The sequence below is a fragment of the Tiliqua scincoides genome, chromosome 3, assembly GCF_035046505.1.
Source record: "Tiliqua scincoides isolate rTilSci1 chromosome 3, rTilSci1.hap2, whole genome shotgun sequence".
In the NCBI taxonomy this organism is placed as follows: Eukaryota; Metazoa; Chordata; class Lepidosauria; order Squamata; family Scincidae; genus Tiliqua; species Tiliqua scincoides.
Genome location: NC_089823.1, coordinates 1,716,569 through 1,732,116, shown reverse-complemented (window position 1 = coordinate 1,732,116; position 15,548 = coordinate 1,716,569). Strand labels below are relative to the sequence as shown.

At 53.1% G+C, this 15,548-nt stretch overlaps 1 protein-coding gene across 4 annotated transcripts in view; it reads left to right on the top strand.

The window, feature by feature from the left end:
* NUMA1 (nuclear mitotic apparatus protein 1) overlaps positions 1-15,017 on the top strand; it is a 65,151-nt gene extending 50,134 nt beyond the window's left edge. For 3 of the 4 annotated variants that reach the window (XM_066618869.1, XM_066618868.1, XM_066618870.1), the window contains exons 16-26: positions 2,159-2,227; positions 3,177-3,287; positions 3,387-3,605; positions 5,031-5,191; positions 5,480-5,720; positions 6,114-6,411; positions 8,316-8,452; positions 10,017-10,235; positions 10,615-10,734; positions 11,590-11,751; positions 13,348-15,017. In XM_066618869.1, the coding sequence (XP_066474966.1) occupies positions 2,159-2,227; positions 3,177-3,287; positions 3,387-3,605; positions 5,031-5,191; positions 5,480-5,720; positions 6,114-6,411; positions 8,316-8,452; positions 10,017-10,235; positions 10,615-10,734; positions 11,590-11,751; positions 13,348-13,383 (1,773 nt within the window). In that variant the 3' untranslated portion in view covers positions 13,384-15,017. The remainder of the gene's footprint in view (positions 1-2,158; positions 2,228-3,176; positions 3,288-3,386; positions 3,606-5,030; positions 5,192-5,479; positions 5,721-6,113; positions 6,412-8,315; positions 8,453-10,016; positions 10,236-10,614; positions 10,735-11,589; positions 11,752-13,347) is intronic. The other variant, XM_066618872.1, reaches the window with a different exon arrangement.
* Positions 15,018-15,548: the final 531 nt, after the last annotated feature.

Here is a 15,548-nt window from a genome sequence, read left to right as displayed (position 1 = left end):
CTTCAAACCAACAGCCAAACCATCCCCACCTAATGAATCCAAGACTGTTTTCCATCTCTTCACACCTCAGGATCAATGAAGTCATCCTAGTGTACTGAGTTGGAATACTTTTATTTAAAAGATGTGTCCTGCTTCACAACTTCAGAAGCTTTCTAGTAGACAGCAATAAGTGAAAAAGCACCAGTTAATGCCGTAGTAATGAAACAAAAGCTGAAGCTCCAGGAATGTGCATCTGGTCCAGAACTGGTTGCTGTCTGGCCATGGCTCTCCCTACAGTGTCAGAGGCCCTCTAGGGGTCTGACTCCCTAAAGTGCTGTGTCACTCTGTGCCTGAGACCCCAGGTTTGACCAAGTCTTCCCCTCTAAGTCTGTGTGGCAGCCCCTGTAGGCAGTGCTTCTGAAGCTTGCAGAAGGACTGGTAGGCAGGCGTGCGTGGTCAGTTTTTTTGATATGGAAGAGGGTGCCCCCCTAGATAGCTGCTTCTGGAAGGGGGTGCTTCGGGTCACATGGTCTGTTGAGACCACAAGGTGCTGCTGTGGGGGAGGACAGTGTGCTTTGGGGTCAGGTGGATGCAGAAGCCTGCACTTGCTCTTATTTATTTTACTATTTATTTATTTATTAGATTTGTGTTCAGCCTTTCTCCCTGAAGGGCACTCAAGGCGGCTAATAATCAAATTTAAAATACAAACAAAGTAAAATACAAATAAACATTAAAAATAAAAAACAAAACAAAATACATAGCAGCAGATTAAAAGCATACAGTAAAAGATATAATATATAAAAGCAGCCCTTATAAGCTGTCCTCTATTCAAAGAGGATGGAGTTCCATAGTGCAGGTGCCACCACCGAAAAGGTCCTGTTTCTGGCCACCATCCCCTTCGCCACTCTCAATGATGGCACAACCAACAGGGCCGCCTCTGATGACCTCAGAGAACGGACCAGACTATATGGAAGAAGGTGGTCTCTCAAATATGCTGGTCCCAAGCCGTTTAGGGCTTTAAAGGTCATAACCAGCACCTCTTCTAGTGATCTGCAGGCACGTGTCCTGAAGTCGGGTTCCAGCATCCTGAGATCCTGCCTAAATCTCAAGCCTGAACTTTTAAAATCCCTTGGTACTCTTAAGAGCAAACCAGCTGCAGCAAGAACCTTCTGGACCTGTCCCCTTTGGAAAGCCCTGCTAGTTCCCCCTGATATCACCCTGGTACATGAGAGGCAAACAGTTGACAACGAAGAGTCATCTTGCTTCAGGCTACAGGAAGCACTTTGGTTGGCTAATGCATCTTCTGGGCTGGTTTCATGCTCCTTGTCATGGCTTAAGGGGATCTGCTCTTGGCATTTCATAGCTCTCCTGCTTGTAGAAAACGCCTCTGTGCCTTGGTGGGGGGGGGGGTGAGATGCTTCACTAACTTGGCCCGCTCCAACTCCTGGAGGCTACTAACAACCCCTGGTGCTGACACGCAGTGCACTTGTTGGGAGTGTGCAGGGGTGCTGCTCTGACGCTAGATCCTACTCCTTTCAGAAGGCTTGTGCAGGCTGTGGGCTCCTGTGGTGTTGCTGGGGGCTGGAGTAGAACATGTTGAGCAGCAGTGGCAGAGGCAGGGACTTTTCAAGGAGCAGCTCTTGGGTTCTTGCAGCCTGAACAGTAGTCTTGTAGCACCTGAATGACTAGCCGAAGACTAAGATGCTGACAGGAGCTTATATGCACTAGTGGCCTTTACATACATACTTACCTATTGCAGTGGGGTCAGAGGGTTGGGAAATGGAAGAGGTTTAGCATATGATTGTTTTTATGGGTGTGTATGGAAAAAAAGGTCCGGTGCTGATTCATGCCACAGGAGTGACTGGTGGTAACACATGTGGTGAGAGAGGAAACCACTTGCTACATACAAGCCTAGATGGACAGGTAAAGCTCCAAGGAGTGGGAGCAAAGGGCACAGTCTGTCCTGCGGTTTGCCGGAGAACAGCGTCCTGGCCCCCCTCCTCAGCCCTTTTTCTGACTGGCTAGGTCTGAATAGGTTCTCAGCCCCTATTTCTGCTCCTGTTTGGCTAGGTCTGTGAGGAAATAGGGGTTGCAGGATGGCTGTGATGGGGTCAGAATAGCAGCTCTTCCAGCAGGAGGGGGGTTGAAATAACTTCTTTTCCTCCCTATCCTTTTCCAGGTGGAGGAGCTGAAGCAGAAGCTGGCTCAGCAAGAGAAGCTAGGCCGAGCCCAGCAGCAGAAAGCCAAGGTGAGCTCCTCAAGGTGGGGCCAGGGCGACTCTGTGCATGCGTGCATGCACCTTTCGGGAGGGCCTTGGCCCTCCACCCCTTGTATCTGGAAACTGTGCATGTGGAGCCACCCAATTTGTCCCTGAAACAAAGGGCTGGTTGTGACCATTAAGCAGAGCACAAAATGTCCTTGAGCCATGCCTAGAAGGGGTATAGAAGGAGTGTGGCCTGATCAAGGCAGCACATGAGTGTCTGCTCTCAGTGGCCTGGGCCCTGAGCACTAGCAAAGGGCCAGATCTGAAACTCTGATGTTCTGTCCCCCTCCCCTACCAAATGGTAGTGGTTGTCAGCCCACTTTTGTGTACAACTAGACTTGGACAGAGGCCCTACCTTTTGGCACCTGGGCCTGCCCAAATGTTGCCATCTTCCTGCTGCCGTCTGAGGCTAGGCAGATGTTGGCTGATAGAGGTTTCTCTTGCTGGGGCATTTGTCATGTGGAGCTTGCCTGATGCTCAGTCTGTTGTGTTTGGGGCACCGGGGAAGATTTCCATTGCCTGGTCATTCCAGCCTGTTTAATAGCTGGTTTTAGTTGTTAGGTGGCAATGCTCAGTTACTGAATGGCACTGCTGCTGTTTCTGTGTCTTACTGATTTGAACATTACTGTACATTAATATACCTTTTGTTTACGTATGTTAATTTATATAAAATGCTTATATCCTGACCTTTCCCTTCAATAGGAGGTTTCAAACCATAAACAAAGCGAATAAACAGTTAAGCAAAGCAAAATCTGCATAGCACAATAAAGCGACCACTGAGTGTTGCTGAGTCCACCCTGTGCTATTTGGGAGCTGATTTGGAGCAGCAATTCATAAGCTCCATCGAGAATCAAACTGGCAGAGGGGACAAGGAAAGCTCTGGTTGCCTGTGGCATTGTAAAGCCATTCTGGGCATTATCTTCCCCCATGACAGGTGCGTGAAGAGGAACTGCAGACAGAGGTGAAGCACCAGAATGAGAAGATGGCAGAACTCGAGGCCCAGCTGGCACAGAAGGAACAAGCTGCGGAGCATTACAAGACCCAGGTACAAAACCTGGAGCTGCTCCATCTTTGCTCCTTGCACCTCTCTATCTTTTTCAAAAGGCCCAGTGTGCTGATGGCCCCCCTCTTATTCCCCCCTCAGATGGAGAAGGCCAAGACGCACTACGATGCCAAGAAGCAGCAGAACCAGGAGCTGATGGAGAAGTTGAAAGGCCTGGAGCAGCTGGAGAAGGAGAACACGGAGCTGAAGGCGGAGTCAGACCGCCTGGTCAGGGAGCTGCAGCACGCCGTTCTGCAGGCAAAGGAGTCGGAGCTCCGCACCAAGAACCTCACCAGCCAGGTCCACAGCCTGGAGGCACAGGTAGGAGGGATTGCAAAAGCAGGTCATTTGATTCCGAACTGGCCATTTCTGTTGGGGTGCGCTGCTCCTTGCAAGATGAGCCTGCAGCTCGCCTGTTCTTGAAACAGGCTATAGGAGGCCTAGTGAGGCACACTGCTTGGACCAATCCATCTGCTTGGAAATTCAGTTGGACTGACTGACTCCTGGCATGATGAAGAAAGGGCTTCTTTGCAGCAAGAATAAAACAGTCCCAGGCTTCTCCTGTAGGGCAGCCAAGCTCCTCGTGCTGGGAGGGGCAAGTATAGCCAGGTGAGGGGGGAACTCTCCATGCCGAAAGCCCCAGACCCAGTCCTTGGCACCTGTTGCCGAGGAGCAGGCCTGGGAAGGAGCAGCCCTTGCCTGAAGACATGAGCAGTCCCTGGCAGGCAGGCAGGGCTGGGCTCCCTGGGCCAGTGGCCTGGACGAAGCTGTCTGCTTAGGCTCTTACGCTCTGAGTATAACGTATGCAAGTAGCGTGGCTCATGCTGGCACAAGAGGCAGTTCGGAGGGACACGTCCGACATTGTCTTGAGGCAATAGAGGGGAAACGACAAGGTTGAGCAAGGGGTGTGATGTCTGTAGCTTTTTATGCTTGGAACCCAAAATCCAATTTTTGTGTCAGAGCTGAATTCTGCAACCTGGGTGAATCTTGGAAATATTTGATAAAATCTTGGAAATACGCACGTTTGCGTATTTACTTTGCACATACCTCTCAAGTAGACCACCTTTGAGAATGCACCTGGCATATAACAAGTTCCTAACACAGAAATGGAGATTGTCTCTTTAATGACAGTATCTTTCCCGCAGTGACAAGTGTCCTTTCCTAAAGATTGCTCCATCTCTAGGGTAATTTTTCAGGGTTAAGGTTCAGAGGTTTCATAATACAGTATTTAAAAAACTTCTTCAGTATTTAAAAATCATGAATTCCTGAATCAGCATAATTTAGTTTGTGTTAGTTCAGTTTGTCCTGAACGGAAGTTGGAAAAACTCCGTACCATCCAGCAATAAGGAAGCACAGCACCAGGCAAAACACATCCCACATATGTAGAGAGTACTGGAGATTTCTGGATGTTGGTACCGAATCCTGTTTTCCCTATATAGGGTAACAAGTTTAAAAATGAAATAAGGCTACAGTCCTTTACAGCCTGGGAATAGGTTCTGTTGAACTCAGTGTGACTGACTGCTGACTCCAGTGCATGGCATCTGGCTCTTGGAAGCCTTTGTCTGTAAATCAAGTCCAGCACTACAGCCAGGTGGATCGTGTCCAGTTCAGTGAATATATGCAAAAACCTTTCATTTGGAGCTTGGAACCTGGGTTTTCATTGGTGAGGAACTCTCACAGCTCAGTGCGCAACAGGCTTCCTGCCTCTTGACACTCTCTTTGCCTCTGTTTACCACCCAAATGCAGGTGGAGTTTGCAGATCGCCAGCTGCGGGAGCAGGGCAAGTTCCAGATGACGGTGGATACTCTGAAAAGCCGCAAGACGTTCCGGCAGAGCCCAGCCGACATCAGCACAGACAGCCTGGACATGAGCACCAGCGACGAGGGGCCACCACTCATTTCCACCAGGTAATTTCCTTGTGGCCCCAAAGGGCAAGACCCCTGTATGGCCTGCGATTGGCCTGATGCTCTTAAGCTGTGACTCTGAAGGCGTGCTGGGCTGCAGCAGTGCAGAATGACCCGCTTGCCTTGGTCTGTTCTGGAAGTGTGGCTGGGCAGCTGAGAAAATGATGGACAGGTCTCTTGTGCCCCCAGCAGAGCTGCCCAGGCGGGAATGTTCTTAGTCCTTGGAACATTAAAAGAAGTCCCAGGAAGCCCAGTGACAGTGCCACAGCCTCTCTTTGCATCTCTTCGCAGCAGGAAAACCCGAAGATCCCTCTCTGAATCTGGGACTGCAGAGTCGTCCAAGGCCTCCCACCCGCTGCCCCGTAAAGTAGAGTCTTTGGAGAGCCTCCATTTCACCCCCATCCCCACCCGCGCCCGGTCCCGAGCAGAAAACAGCATTGGATCGGCAGCTGATGTTTCCTTCGAGTCGGGGCGGAAAACTCTCTCAGCTCGCCGGCGCACCACCCAGGTTATCGACATCACCTTGACCAAAGTAACGTGGGGACTGAATGGACGGGAGGGCGGAGGGATCGGTGCAGCAGCGATTGTAAGGGAGGGCAGCCTCCAGGGTCATGCGTGTACAAATGCTTCACCGCAGCATCTGGTCATCTCAAACATTATGATCTGCTTGCCTGGGGCATGGGGGAGGGCACATCAAATGAACCATATCAGCATTCCATACTGGAACTTGGAGTCAAAATGTATGATGGGGAAAAAAATTAACTCTGTGCACATTTGTGCTTTTGCATAACTACAAAATGTAAATGTGTTTTTGTTGAACGGTGGAGGCAGGCACAGAACACTCATTTTCCTTCTGTGCAGTGGTGGGGGGGCTTAACTAGCATCAGGCCTCGCTGGTGCTCACCTTCCCCCTGGTTTTGTGCAGAGACACAGCGAGCCAGAAGCTCTGAGCAGTGCCAGCGCCTCCTTCCTGAGCGTGCAGTCTGCAAGCGGGGCTCAGGCGAGCGCCCCCAGCCAGGAGCCGGTCAAGACGCGCCTTCGCTCTGCAGCCGCGTCCTCCAGCCGTTCTCTCGCCAGCCTTCCCTCCCAGGAATCCCTCACCATGCTGGGCGCCTCTTCCCCGGAGGACAAGGAAGGCAACACAGCTCTGATGAGCCTGCCTGGCTACCGGCCTGCAACCCGCAGCTCCATGAGGCGCTCCCAGTTGGGAGGGGCAAGTACTGGTGAGTGGCTGGGGGTTGGGTGAGGCCTGGAGGGTTTGGCTCTGCATTCTGCTCAGTTGCCCTGTGGGGGGTGGGGCAGGGTTTCTGCATCACAGCAGTTGTGGGGAACAGTCCTTCCTTGGGTTACACCCTCTTTATCCCTGGATCCCAATAACAGCAGATCTTTGTGTCAGGAGAGGTGTCTTAGCAGCAAGCACCCATTTGGTTAGTGAGCCTGGAGACTTCCCTGCGCTCTGTGATGTAGCTCCCTTATAAACCCTTCAGAACCGCTACTCTGCTCAGAAACCTTTTTTGCAGTCAGTTATAAGAACATCAAAAAAGCCTGGCAGGATCAGGCCAAAAGCCTATCCAGTCCAGCTTCCTGTATCTCACAGTGGCCCACCCGATGCCTCAGGGGGCACACAAGGCAACAAGACCTGTATCCTGGTGGCCTGCCTTGCATCTGGCATTCTGAGGTAGCCTACTTCTAAAATCAGAAGGTTGCACATACCCATCATGGCTTGTAGCCCATGATGGACTTTTCCTCCAGAAATTTGTCCAATCCCCTTTTAAGGTATCTAGGCCAGTTACCATCACCATGTCCTGTGGCAAGGAGTTCCACAGACTAACTGCATGCTGGGTAAAGAAATATTTCTCTTTGTCTATCCTAATTCTCCCAACATTCAACTTTAGTGGATGTTTCCTGATTCTGGTGCTGTGTGAGAGGAAAAAGAGCATCTTTCTCTCCACTGGTTCAAGTGAAGCCCGTCCCTCTTGTACAGGCCCTGCTTGTCCCAAAACGTTCCCCAGTGCCGGATGAATCTGAATCCCTCCTCTCCTCCATGCATTGAGACCCCTGATCTCCGCCTGCCTATCTGGCCCTGTGCATGGAACAGGCAGCACCTCTGAGAATGCTACCTTTTGGTCCTGTCTGTAAGCTTCCTACCCAGTAGCCTAAATTTGGCCTCCAGGATGTCCCAGCCACACTTCCCCACGTCGTTGGTGCCAACATGCACCGCAACCACTACCTTCTCCCCAGCACTCTCTATCAGCCTATCTAGACAAGAAGTGATGCCTGCAACCTTTGCACCAGGCAGGCAAGTCACCATGCCATCCTCACCTCTGTCACAGACCCCCCGTCTGTGTTCCTGATAATTGAATTGCCCACTACAAGAAGCCCCTGACCCCCCCTCCCGCCATGGAGTATCCTTCATGCAAATGGATACAGGCCCATCCCCTGAAGATGGGGTCCCCCCTAGGGGATTTTTTCCCTCCTCCCCAGAGTGATGTCCTCTAACCCTCAGACTTCCTACCTGGGCAGCTGGTGAGCTGCCCACTTGAGGACAAAGCCTGCACGTCCCTGGAAGTCACCCTGTGGTCCCTCTCTGCCTGCCTCTGCTTTTCCAGGTCGGCCACCAAGGCTTCAAGGGGGCAGACCCGTTCCCTGAGACCCTGGAGATCCTTGCAATGAGGACACACTCCTGACTTATGCCCCAGAGACATATAGTCATACATGTCATATAGTCATACAGTTGCCTATAGCCTTCCCTACCCTTTTTAAAGAGCACTTTGTTAATTAGTAAGTCATCACAAGGCCCACTGCCATGTGCAGTTGCTTGGGTTAATTGTGCATTAATTGTCTGTCAGTGCAATCCTTTGCATGTCTACTCGGATTTAAGTCCCACTGTGCTCAGTGGAGCTTACTATCAGGTAAGCGTATATAGGATTGAAGCCTGAATGTGTCTTCCTGCTTTATTTCAGTGATGGAGGTTGGATGTTTTTTTGTGATCTTTTAGTACATTTGGGTCATGCTTTAGTAGAGGATTTTTGGAAACATTGTTAGTCACCTTGGACACCTTTTGGTGGTGGTGAGGAGCTGTGCAGCCCCAAGGCAGACATTTCTCTGCTGCTTTGCCGCCTCACAGGCCGGAGCAGCTTCTACATGGGCACCTGCCAGGATGAGCCTGACCCACTGGACGACTGGAACCGTATTGCAGAGCTTCAGCAGCGCAACCGGGTGTGCCCACCGCACCTGAAGACCTGCTACCCCCTCGAGTCCAGGGTGAGTGAGCAGCTTTGCACTGCTTTGCACTTTGCCCACCAAGTGGGTCCGTCTGCCCAGCATCCTGTTTCTGCTGTTGGCCAGCCTGGTGCTTCCATCTGCGGCTGATTTGTAAAGGCCTTGATAATTCCTGGGCTACCTTTTTGTTCTCCTTCCTGGAGATCAGTCCCCTCTTTCATTTTCTATGTATGCCTTTTTAAATCCTCAACTCGCCACTGAGTGGCTTGTGCTGCCATCCTGGCTTTTCGAGGTGCCTCCCCCTCTCCTTTTTCTTAGGAATTGTTTCTGACGGCACCTGTAGCAGCTGCTTCTTTAGGAGCTCTCGCCTATCTTGTGCCCCTTTTCCCATTAGTTCACCTGCCTGTGGAGTCCTGCCTGTCATTTCTCTGAGCTGCTTAAAGTAGGCCTTCCTGAAATCCCAAGTGCAGGTTTCACTGCCTGTTTCCCATAAGATTGAGAATTCCAGCAGTTCACGATCACTTTCCCCTAAAGGTCCTGCTACTTTGACCCCTTTGAACAACTCCTCCCTGTTGGTTAAGAACAGGTTCAGAATGGCCCCTCCCCTCATTCCTTCCTCCACTTTTTGGAAGAAAAAGGCATCCTCTAGGCACTACAGAAATTTACTGGAGCTTCCATGCTTGGCCAAGTTAGTCTCCCAACAGATACCCAGAGAGTTAAAGTGCTCCATTACAACTACCTTGTGTTGTAATGTTATGTAATTATAAAGAAATGCCTGTACTTGTTTCAAGAAAGCATCATCCACCTCCGCCCCTTGGCCTGGCAGTCTACAGTAGATGCCTATCACCATTTTGTGTTTGTTGCTTTCTTCCCTAACTAAAATCCAACAAAATGGTCAAGGTAGCCCTGTGAGGATCCACTGGGTAAGAGGCTCTTCACGGAGCTACCTTGAACATTTTGTTGGATTTTTGAGCAGATGTATTCATTTTTGACATATAATGCCCCCTCCCCTTTTATCACTTTTGTTCTTCCTGAACAACTGGTAGCCTTCTATTTGTACATTCCAATCATGAGTCATCCTACCAGGTTTTGGGTATTCCTATCAAGTCAAATTACCGTCACTTGTTTAGAAGTTCAAACTCATCCTGTTTATTTCCCATATTCCGTGCATTTGTATGTATGCAATGTAAGTCCTGGGGGTAATAACCCAATGTCCCTCCCCCTTCTTTAGTTGGACTGGGCCTCTCCAAATGCTTCCTAGTTACAGCAGGTCTGTGGTTCTCATCTGGATCACTTACCTGTGAATTAAGCTTCTGGCCCACAACTTCAGTTCAAAGCCCTCCTGACCACCAGGCTTTCTGATAAGCCATAAGAACAGCCCTGCTGGATCAGGCTGTAGGCCTGTCTAGTCCAGCTTCTGGTATCTCACAGTGGCCATACATCTGGTTGGCGGTCATGATGCTGCCTGCAGGTTTTGAGTGTCCCCTGGTGCTGCTCTTGAACACCACACCTCAACAGGTGCAGGAGGCATTGTGGTTTGGCTCTGGCAGGGAACCTTTGCCGGTTGAGTTGCATCCTGGCCTGCTGCCTGTCTTTCTTGTCCCAGCCATCCCAGTCGCTGTCCACCATCACGGATGAGGAGATGAAGACTGGAGATCCCAAGGAGACTCTTCGGCGGGCCACCATGCTGCCCGCCCAGATTGCCGAAGGCCGTGCCACTCGCCGCAGCACGCTGGGCTCTTCTTGGGCTGCAGTTGGGGTTGCCACTCGGCAGCAGAGGAAACGTCTCTCAAATGAGTCCCAGCAGGGCCCAGGGACCCCTGAGGTGAGCAGCTGAGAGGTCTTCTGAAGGGCATGCGTCTCCCAGAGAAAAGAGACTGTTCAGGCATTTTGGAGAGGGATGGTTGGGGGAAGCCTGCTTGGGTCTTCTGAGATGGCTGTCTTGGCAGCAGCTGGGTGAGCAGCTTGTTCTGGGAGTTGTGGGCAGTACAGGCTCAGTCTTGCTTACACTGTTTGGCTGTGGTGCTCCAAGGCCTCGGGTAGGAGGACCTTTTCCCGCTGCCAGGAACCGAACTCAATGAAATCAGGTGCTGATGCCCCTGGGCTGCAGCTACCTCTTGCAGAAAGCTGGCTGTCAGCATCAGGGAAGGCGTCCCCTGTCTTCCCACCATGGGGAGTTAAAGCCTGGCTCTCTCCTCCTCCAGTCCAAGAAATCCGCCAGCTGCTTCCCCCGACCTCAGACTCCCAAGGGGCGACATGAGGAGTGTAAGCTCAGCACCCTGGCAGGAAGCAAAAAGGGCAGAGCCCAGCCAGCTGACAAACAGGTGAGGATTCTGTCTGCCTCTCAGGCCTGCACCTCTTCTGTCCGGCTGACCAGTGAGGGGCTCTGGGAATGCACCAGACGCAGCATTGCTGAAGGAAAGCAGCTGTGGGTCTGTTCAGCCCCTAGGGTGGGAGCCCCCTGGTGAAACGGCACCCAAGCATAATATCCAAGTGTCAGAGCTGGGAGGGGGGCCCAGAAGTGACTTTCCGAATGCAGTGTGTTTGACACCCAAGGATAAGACCTTAAAAGGGGTGTTGCCAGGGTGGGGCGATGGCCTCTTTCACCCTGAAGCTCTGGTTGGAGAGCACAGTGTCCTGGTCCAGAGTGCAGAGCAGGGCCACCTGAAGGCCACATTTCAAGCTTTCTTGGGTACTGGGGAGGGAGGGGAACTCTCAGGCTCTTGATCAGTTTGGTTTTCAGAATTCTTTCTTCTACGTGTTTCTTTGAGTGTCGTATGTGCCTGTTTTCCCCCTGCTGTAGGTTCCCTTAATTGACAGGGTTTCCTTTGGGAGCTTGCGTTTGGCAGACCAAGTGGTCTCATATCTGGCAGTTTAGATTTTGCCTGTGTTCAAATCCCTGTTCAGCCCTGGATTGGGGGGGGGGGCTGATAGACACGTTTCTCTCCGCCTCTGTAGCTTATCTCCAACATTGCCACATGTCAAGGGGGTGGGGGGCGACTGACACGATGATGGTTGTTTACCTAAGAAGAGCTGAATGACAACGATAGACAGCGTGTACAGTGAACCACAGATGTGTCAGCTTAGTTTGCATGAGTGACTGGGGTCCGGAAGTGTCCTTGGTCTTCAGGCAGCCACTGCAGGCTCTGAAATTCTCCTTGTTCCTTCCTGTCTTGAAGCCTGAGAGACGCCAGTCACTGGCTTTTAGCATCCTTAACACACCGAAGAAATTGGGCAACAGCCTCCTGCGCCGCGGGGCCAACCGGAAAGTGACTCCTACCAAGACTCCCCGGGGCGGCAGCCGGAGATCCCCACGGACGGCAGCCTCTCCCAAGGGCAAGGTAGGGGGGTGGGGGTCAAGTCCTCCCTTGGCAGCGGCATTGTTGGTGCCATGGCCAGAGCAGCTTTTGCTGTGTTCTTTCCACAGGACAGCAGTGCAGGTGGAGCCTTTTGAGCCTGGCACGAGGAGGAAGGGGCAGCCGGGGCTTGCTAGAGGAGTGACAGGGGTGGTGGGGCGAGACTCCACCAGTGGCAGTGATGAGTGCAGGTGGAGGTAGTGCGCTCAACAGCAGTGCACTAAAAGAGCCTCCTGGGGGAGACAGGCAGCAGCCTTGCCCAGCAGAGGGGTGGATGGAGGGCAGGCAGGTGTAAGTGCAGAGATTAGCAGTGCAGGATGTGCGAAGTGAATTGGGAGCAGAGAGTGAGTGGGGGTGGCGGCAGGGGGAGATGAAATACCTGCCCTTCAGAGGCCCCCATGCCTGTCCCTTGCAGGGTGCTGGGAAGAGCTGAACTTGAATAGACCCTTTTTTTGCTCTATGTTGGAAACTTTGAATAGCAGAAGGAGCAGGGTCAGTATTGACTGATGGCGCTGAGAGGGTGGGGCGGAGAGAGGCGGGTGAGCACCAGGGTCAGAGGGGCACAAGAAGGAGCAGACAGGCTGTGGGGGGTGAGTGGGAATGGCGGAGGGGCAGAGTCTGTGGCCTTCGCAGAGGTGTTGTCATTCAGCAAGAGTTTGGGGGGCAGGAATGGAACGGAGCAGATCTTTACTGAGGTTGAATCTAAATCTAGAGGTCCTGACATGGAGCAGTGATGGGATTCGGTAGTTGTGTGAATGTGCAGGGGGGGTGGATGGATGGACACAACGCTTCTTCGTCTCCAAGCTCAGACTGCTTGAAACAGCAAAAACAAGCTAGTGTTGAAGAAGGGCTGGTTCTGCAGCTGCTGAATGAAGGCTGCCTGTGTCCCTTTGCTTCTGCAGGTCTTAGGAACTGCTCGACCAGGTGAGCCTGCCACTGCCCACCTCCAGCAGGCTCATGTGCAGCCTCTCCGGTCTGACTCCCAGCAGGGCCAGCACTCTTGGGGTGTGCACCGGTTCTGGGCCATGGCACCTGCATGGGGTGTGAGAGGGAGCATTTGCAGTGGGCTGGGCTTGCCCTTGGTGCACACACCCCCTGCCTGATTTGCTGCACTGCTCTGCCCCAACCCCCCGCTGCCCACAGTCCCCGACATGGATGTGGGGTGGGTAGAGACCTGAGGTCAAGCAGCCCCATGGTGATCTGCTCTCCTGCCCTTCCCACATCACTCTTGCTGGACTGAAGAAGGCAAAAGGAATGTGAGGAGTACCAGCCTTCTGGCCCACTTGGCACAGCAGGCTTCTTGGCCCCAGAGGTGCCCCCCACTGCAAGACAAAAAGAAGCCACTGCATCAGGTGGTGGACCTGGGGCCCATGCAGGGTGGCAGGAGAAAAACAAGCTTGACTAGCTTGGGCATAAGCCTCACTGCCGTGGGCAAGAGCCAACCAAGGTCACATTCATGATTGTGAGTGTGTTCAGGAGTCTCTCTGGGGCTGGGGTGGGAGGGTGGTGCTTGGCTCTCCCCCCTCAGTCCGACCTGAGACGTCCCAGCAAGAACCACTGTGTCCTCTTCTCTTCCCACAGATGAACTCGAAGTTGCTCAAGACCCCCAAGTTCTGATGCCGTCTTTTCTGACTGAGGATGCTCCCGAGTCCTGTGTCTCCTTGGAGGGGGGGGAGCAAGGGGCCGATGCCCCCCAGCCTCTCTCCACACTTCCAGCATCGCTGCTTGTCACCTCCACCCCTCGCTGCTCCCAGGCTCCCGGCACGCTCCCTGTCAGTCCGGACAAGGACTAGGACTAAAGCCGTCTTGTCAGGACACAACCACCACCTGGAGCAGTGCCCACCCCTCCTGCTGGTGGTGGGGAGAGTGGGTGAGCATCACTCCCTCCCCCCTCCCGATTTCACTGTGAGTGTAAATTGGAACCTGGACAGGCCCCAAAGTGTCCAGGCTGCGGCCGTGCCTCTGCTTCTGTTCGTGCAGCCTGGAGTCCGAAACGGCAGGACAGCTCCACCTTGTGCTGGGTCACCACGGGAGTCGGGTTCCGGCTGACTAGAGGTCCCACCCCCGCCCTCATGGAGTGGCACTTCTTGCGGAGAAGCTGGTTGAGCCTCCCTGTCTGTCGACTGGACCAATGGCACCCCTTTTTCAGTGGGCAGGGAAGGGCTGTCTTGCCCCCTGTATTTGGATCTGCTGGAGGTGGAGGGGCCTGCCCTGCTCCCTTGGCAGGTGACCACAGCTGGCAGCGCTGCCTCTTCTCAGCAGCTCATTTGTTTGTACAGCCCCAGCTGTGCAGCCAGTGCCAATGGATTCGAGGACTCTGGCAAAGGCATTGAGGACTAGCTGCTTGTTCTTTGCCTGCCCTTATACAGAACTTGGCTTTGCCCTCACAGGAGACTGTTTCTGCTCCCTGGCAGTGTTGGCGTCATTTAGAAGTGGGGGTTGCATTGAGCTAGTGGGGGGGGGGGTCAGATTTCTGCACAGTGCTGGCAGTGAAAGGCTCTTCAGCTGTTCTCAGAGTGCGGGGGGCCGGAGCAGCTGGCCAAAGTCCTCCTGGTGGCTGGCTAGAGGGACGGATTTGTGTGCCAGGAAAACACCTTCCCTGAATTCCACAGACTTTACTTAGCTGTCTTGCTTTGTATTGTGCACTGCAGGCACTGGTGGAGAGGGGGAGACTTTGCCGCAGTGTTTCTTGGGGGGAGGGGAGGGGAATGCGCACCTGTGTGGGAAGGGCGCTGGGAATCACCTCTCTTGGGGCAGGTGATTGAAGGTGGTTTTGGGCAACCCTGGCTCAGCTCTTACTCACATCAGTGGAGCTTGCACAGGAGACCAGTCTGCCAAATGGGGTCCTACTACTAGAGCTCAGTGCTTGAACCCTCAAGAATGAACCTAGGCCCTGAAAAAGCCAACACCTTCAGTTCCCTCTTAGAGGCTTTCTGTGGCAACCTGTTCTCCGGAGCCTTGTGGGAAAGGACGAGAGTTGGTGGCAGGGGGCCAAGGGGTGGCTCCATGTTGAGTGTGCCCCCCCTCCAGGTGAGAAGGAGGCTTTGCCTGGGCCTGTTCAGGACTCATGCCCAAGGATTCCCCCCTCCCCACCCCAGTGAGCTATTTGCTGGCCTGGGGGAGGGACACTGCAGGAGGGTGCTCCCCACTTGCTGCCCCCTAATATCTGCCTTTGTAGAGAGTTGAGCAATCAAATGTCATTTTAAATAATATTTCTACTTGTAAATAAATGGTATTTTTCTCCCAGTTGAGACCTGGTTGTGGATTCTCAGTCCTTCTGCCTTGGATGGGGCTGGCGTGTGCAAGAGGCAGGGTTCAAAGCCGGCGATGGCCAAGGCACGTGGGGCTGGTGTTTGGGACCTGAGGGCAGAGAACCCAGGCCAGCTTCTTGATTATCTTGAACCGAGAGCCAGTTGCTCTCTTGCCTGCTTCCATCCATTCCCTCTGTCAGGAGTCACACGTGAGCTGGCAGCCTGCTACTTCATCCGTTGCCAGGACCCCTGCAGGCCCCAGAATGGATCCTGCCACTCAGAAAAGCTGCCCCTCCACAGGGTTGCTTCCCCTATGCAGCTGTTGCTCATTCACTTGTGAGCATGACTGGCCAGCTGCAGTTTGTCCCGCCCACCCCCAGCATACATGCAGTGGAGAAGAGCTGTGTGGAAGAAGGTGGCAGCCCCCCCCACCTGACCTCAGGATCCCCTCAAGGTGTGGACCATTGAGAGCAGCACTTCCTTTGAACTGGGCCCAGAGGCAGCTGGGCCCATATGATGAACACTTGGGGA